This window comes from Monopterus albus, unplaced genomic scaffold, assembly GCF_001952655.1.
Source record: "Monopterus albus unplaced genomic scaffold, M_albus_1.0 scaffold517.1, whole genome shotgun sequence".
In the NCBI taxonomy this organism is placed as follows: Eukaryota; Metazoa; Chordata; class Actinopteri; order Synbranchiformes; family Synbranchidae; genus Monopterus; species Monopterus albus.
In genome coordinates, this window is record NW_018128397.1 from 23,663 (window position 1) to 30,006 (window position 6,344).

The 6,344-nt window shown below is 42.3% G+C and overlaps 1 protein-coding gene across 1 annotated transcript; it reads right to left on the reverse strand.

The window, feature by feature from the left end:
- Nucleotides 1-595: 595 nt before the first annotated feature.
- Nucleotides 596-4,705, reverse strand: LOC109952921 (extracellular calcium-sensing receptor-like). Its single transcript, XM_020588248.1, is given in 12 exon segments — nt 596-1,039; nt 1,127-1,340; nt 1,342-1,531; nt 1,645-1,768; nt 1,871-2,101; nt 2,182-2,659; nt 2,823-2,989; nt 3,120-3,227; nt 3,330-3,416; nt 3,554-3,851; nt 4,040-4,210; nt 4,701-4,705. Coding segments are annotated over 12 exon segments (2,517 nt in total).
- Between the last annotated feature and the right edge of the window lie 1,639 nt (nt 4,706-6,344).

Here is a 6,344-nt window from a genome sequence, read left to right on the forward strand (position 1 = left end):
ATTTCCACAGAACATACCTCAGAGACCCTGGGCTGTCATTCTATCACAGCTCAAACCAGCATGGACTCTGCTGCCAACCCCTATTCAGGCCTAGGACATAGCTGTCCTTCACATTTCCACTGGCAAGTGTGATCCAAGGAAAGGATTTTTTTTATGCTTTGTGTAAAGTGTTGACTATGAAGTCTTGACTATGTGGATGAAATAAACTATAGGGGGGTTTACAGCACACGTCATTTATTGATGACAGTTTACAACAGTTTCTTTTGTAATATCTGTCTCTATTTCTACATTACTGATCTAATGAATTAAAAAAGTAGTTATCTGTCCACACTAGTAGTATAAGAGTAAAAATGGTATTCAGGAAAATTCATAAACATGTTGAGAAAGGTGTGTGAAATCATAGCTGTGCATTTCCTGATTGAACATGAAGAATGAATAGAGGAAGCATTGACAGCACACTACTACCATCTGGTGGGCAAATGATGATAAAACACATTTTTCCTCAGTTTCAGGTAGAGTTCGGTTTTTTTATTCATATAGAAAAAAAAGAAAGAAAAAGCAGTGCATAAAATATGCATGGAATGCACACAATCTCCTAACATCTGTCAGTGGCTGCAACTTTGGACATCAAGTGTTTCCTAGTGTTTTTTTCGGGCATCAGTAAGATTGTGTAGCACTTTGGTGCAAAGATGCAGCCCAGCAGTCCATAACTGGAGGCCAAGATGGCAAACACCTCTGTGACCATGGTGTACTTCCCTGGAGAGCTCATGTAGGCAGGGACAAAGGCTGCCCACACAGCACAAAAAATAAGCATGCTGAAGGTGATGAGTTTGGCCTCGTTGAAGTTGCCTGGAAGTTTCCTTGCCAGGAAGGCCAAGAGAAGGCAAATGCAAGCCAGCAGACCAATGTAGCCCAGGACCAAAGCAAATGCAATGGATGAACCTTCATCACATAAGAGAATGACAATAGCAGTCTCACGAGGCATCAGCTGGCGTGGACTAGGGGGTGAGACAACTAGCCACACTGTACAGATGATTACCTGGATAAAAAAATATAAATATTTCAAACAATTTGAATAAATGCTCCCCTAATAATCCACAAATCATAATACACCAGAAGGTCTTACCTGGACAAGTGTACAAAAGGTAATGACTGCTTTTTGCTGCATAGGCCCAAACCATTTCATCACATTACTGCCTGGAAGTGTAGCCCTGAAGGCCATTAACACCACTATAGTTTTCCCCAGAACACAAGAGATACAGAGGACAAAGGTGATGCCGAATGCTGTGTGTCGCAGCATGCAGGACCACTCAGAGGGCCGGCCAATGAAGGTCAGAGAAGGGAGTTGTCCTGTGATAGGAGAAAATGAAGATCACCACACAGGTGCAGAAGGAACCAATGAGAGAAATAGCCATCAGGGTGATGCCCATGGTGTCACTAAAGGAGAGGAACTCTATCTCTTTGGGAATACAAAGCGTCCTCTCAGCATTGGACCAGAACTCTGGCGGGCAGCGCACACACTCTATGGCATCTAAAGGAAAGAGAAAAAAGCTTTAACATAATGCTGTACTCTGGTTTTTCAATTACAGCTGCACAATCAAGTCAGCTTCTAAAACATAATGCAGGCAGGGAGCCTTTCCTCACCAGTCTGATTGCTAATCTCCCCAGCTGTACAAACCACACAATCATGGCAGCAGACAGGGACGTTAGGTCTGACTGCCTTCCGCGTGCCTGGGGGACAAATGCTGCTGCATACTGACAAGGGAGCCTAAGCAAGAAAGAAAACACATACTACAATGGTGACAAATAAATATATTATTGCACAAAATGCAATTCACCACAAGTCATATTATTCTATTGAGATCCCTACTTTGGTTTGGTTGCCATTCCATACAATGCCTTGTTCCTGGATGTGGAGCTTTTGCTTTCTGGCTGTGACCGTCTCATCAAATTTGCCAATAGTGACAAATTCCATTTCTCCATTTGGTTTCAGCTGCCAGTTAACCAGCTCATATATCACTCCAGGGTCACCATTTTCATCAAACTTTACTTCATCACCAAATGAGTTCAAGTAGTTCACCTGTTTTATGTAATGAAGTAGCTAAGGGAAGGCAGTGCATATGATCATTGTGTATTCCCAAAAGCAATAATATTTTTTACATTTCACATTAGGGACAGTACCTGCCATGGCTGTATAGTGTCTCCATCTGGACAGGCCTGCTGAGGAAATGGCCCTTTGTCTTTCACACAGCTTCTCATTGCCTTGAGTGCATGAACAATTGCATACACAGCCTTATAGACATTGTAGGAAATCCTTAGTTGTGATACATCTGAATAGATGTTCAACACCCTCCCCAGCTCTTCTGCTCCAGAGCAAGGAGGTCTACCCTCGACATTATGCTCCTGACTTTTAGCCTGCAAACCCAGGCTGCATTGAAATAACTCTTCCCAGAAGGGTATCAGGAAGGGATCTCCACGGGCATCAGGGCTCAAAGGATGCAAGCGAAGCAGAAAGTCTCGCAATCCAGGAATGTACACCCTTTGAATGGCAAATCCCATAGAACCCTTGAGGATGTGGTGGTACTTTTTAGGGGTGGAGAGGACGGCAGCCGTGCTCCAGGCCTCACTGGCCAACCACTGTACCCCAGTGAGCCCCTCTCTAAATTCAAGAGATATGTAGATGGCATTTTTGCAATAAAATTCAATTTGGAGATCCAAGCTCAGTAAACTTAAAAAATGAACCAAAAATTGATGCTGAGTTTTTATCATATTATAAATAATACAGTGTTGTGGAAGATGATGAGAAACTGAATGTGTCATGCCTAAGTGCTTCATCAAACAGTGCTGCCGCATCTTGCTCCACAGCAAACACTAGAATCACCCGCGCCCCAGAGGAGCGAATCTTGAAAACAATAGATGAAATGGTGCTCTGTGTTTGGGTTTTAGGGATGATCTCATGGAGGGCAACACAAGCACCTAACTTTCTAATCTAAGAGATCAAAAAGAGAGAATCATGAGAGCTTGTTTCATTTTATCTTCACAGTGTTCAGTAAGCTATACATTAAAAATTACAAAATGTATTGTGATCAAATTCTTTTGTTTATGGGTGTGTGGCCCACCTCATCGGCAAAGATGTTTGCTCCACCACGGCCATAAGCATCATCCCCTGCAATCACACCCACCCAAGTCCAGCCAAAATGCTTAACAAGTTGTACTAGTGCATCTACCTGGGGAGAGGCAGAAAGAAAGAGATTTGTTTAATTTCAGAAATGAAAATGTGGACACAATCTTGTTTGTGTAGAGAGGATTATGTGTCTGCTGTCTGTAACCTGGAAGAGGTCACTGGGCATGGTCCTTAAAAAGGAAGGAAATTCCTTTTTGTCACTGAGACAGGCACAGCTGGAGAAATAACTAACCTGAGTGGAAGAAAACACCCATGGTCATTCAAATTTCCAAAGAAATACATGTATATATGAACAATCCACAAGGCTATCCCTGCCCTGCCCAGAGGCTTTAACACACAGTAAATAACTGGTGTACAACTGTTGAGTACCTGTGGCACATGGAAGACTCCCAGGAAATGGGCCACTGCGATAGACTGAGTAGAGCCTCCATCCCCTAGCACTACTGGTACAGTCTCATGACAGGTGCCTCTGCTATGTGCTTCATCTCCTGCACCCTGCTCATGCCCCATTAGCTCCATGACAGCCTTCAGTGCTTGATGTGGTGTGCTGCATGAATCATAGATCTTATAGCCCACTGTGATGTTGGGAAGCAGCGTGCCAACTCTGTTGATCTCCTCGATGGCAAAGATCATAGTTTGCATCCAACGGAAAGTTCGAAAGTTAAATCTAGAAAAAAGAGAGGATATCTTGAGGCAAGGTTTAAAGCCACACAACTCTAGACTTGATTGCACTCATCATTTTTCATGAACAATGCACATGGTGAACTACTGAAGAAAGTTTTGTGCCATATTTGGCCATTCTTAATCGCAACACTGTAGCAACAGCAACATGAAAACTTGCAAGGAACGGTTTACCTGGTGCACTGTAAGGGAGGAGGTGTCGAGTTAAAGGAAAGACTGGGCTCCGCCACCATGTCATGAAGGGAGAAGAGCCCGCCCAAGGTGATATTTCCCTTTTTCTCCAGCATCGTCAAAGGCATAGATCCAGGGATTATTTTACATTGTTGGCTCTGGTCTTCGTGGTAGCTATAGGGAAAAATCCCACACCATAGTATACTCAAAAGCATAAGCTCAGTTCTTCCCCATGAAAGACTGGGTTCTACTATCCCCATAGCAAAATGATTCATCTTTTTTAAACTAAGCCACTGTAAAACCTCAATACCTAATTTATATCTATGCTGGTTCCAATAACAGATTTTTGGACAATCCATATAAATAGCAAATAATGAGCCGACCAAGCATCCTGTAAACAAAGTAACAAGGTACAATTTGTCAGTGGTCAGCAAGAGCTAGTGCACATAAAATAATACATCATAATCCCATTTAGACAGTATCAACAGCTACAGAAACGGAAGTGTAAAATCACCAGTTAAGCCAGTTAACTCAAACCAGTTAAGTAAACACCACATCAACCTAATATATAGAAGGCGAGATGTATTAGCAGAGGACAGAAAAGCCACTAAGTCTTTATTATCAAGTAACTGAAGCTGACCTGTAGCCTATATCTACAACCTACCTCATATCACAAGTATCAGACTGACCTCATTTCCCCAGGACTTTTGATCAGTGTGGAAAGAGCCCCAAGGAATTATATTAACAAGGAACTGGAATGAGCACTTGATTATAATGGAAAGAGACAAGCGCTGCGTCACGGCACAGTGCCATGCCTGACTAGGCCGAGCTCGCCCTTCGGTGATGTGAAGTGGCAGACAGCAGAGCTGTGTCATAGGGGACTGCTAAACTAAGATACACACTTTTCAGACACACATAGAGAAAATTAGAAAGCGCAGTGAACAGCTGAATGTGAGGACAACTTCACAGATGCATCAAACATCCTGAAACATAAAAGTCTTATCACTGCCATAAATAAAAAGAGGTGCATGGGGTGCAATATTGTATTCTTTTGAATGAGCACACGCATTACAGTTGTACCTGAAATACGGTGTTACAGTTTGCTCTCACTGTAGCTTCACCAGAAACAAGAACATTTTCATACAACTTGAAGGTTCAACAAGTTTTTTTTCTCTTCCTTTCAAAGTGGTTAAACAGGTGCGATATGGTGAGATGAATGAGTCATTAGGGATAAATGAACATCATTATCAAGATAAACCCTGCAGGCTACAAAACAGAGGACCACACAGTGTGAAGCAGAGAATGTTACACTGCCTCAGGTCATAGGTTGCCTCATTCATTTAATATGTCCCTGTGTGATGCTCATAAGAGGAAGCGCAGAGGTAACCAAGACAGAAAGTGCAGTATTATGGGAAAGTAGTATTTTTGTAAGTTAAGTCTTTAACGAGATCTTAGACTCAAAGGATCCTGTGCTCTCAGGGAAACGGGCTCAGCCCTGTTGTTTTTGAAAACAAACCGATTATAAAAGAACAACAATGAGACTGCAAGTGTATCACTGCTGTTGTCCTCACAGGGATATGCAACTTACTGACAAACAAACTGGCAAAATAGCAGAAGACAGGGATACTGGTGGAGCAGTGGGGATAATAGATTGTGACAGAGAACTCTGAGCAAGTCAACAAGTGACATGATGAGAAGGTTAAGCAGAAGCAAATGTTAATATGCTAGAGAAACATGCAGGCAGAGAGATGAGCAGATAGCGAATGGGAGAATATGCAATCAGACAGATACAGAGCAGGAAGGAAAAGAAAGGAGAAGAAAAAACTGGAACAGGTGCAGACAACGAGGAAGAAAGTAAGAATTTCAGGAGTCTGTGATATCTACTGGTTTAGTTTTGAGGGAATAGCGTGTACTGTATGTAACACATAGCATGTATATACAGTAAGCTAGCAGCCAGATGTTTCACAAAGAAAAAACTGGAACGGGTGCAGACAATAAGGAAGAAAGTAAGAATTTCAGGAGTTTGTGATATCTACTGGTTAATTTTGAGAGAATAGCGTGTACTGTATGTAACACATAGCATGTATATACAGTAAGCTAGCAGCCAGATGTTTCACCCAGATCCTCAAAATCTGGTTTTCATCACTTGTTTTGATGAATATGCGCAGACTGAAGTTGAAACAAGACCACACATATTAAAGAATCTGCAGATAATCGACCTTCACAGGGGAGACTCAGGAAATAGAATCTGAGTTGGTCAAGTTCAAGGGTGACTTTCTGTAGCACAAAAGGACCCGGTGCTTTCCAT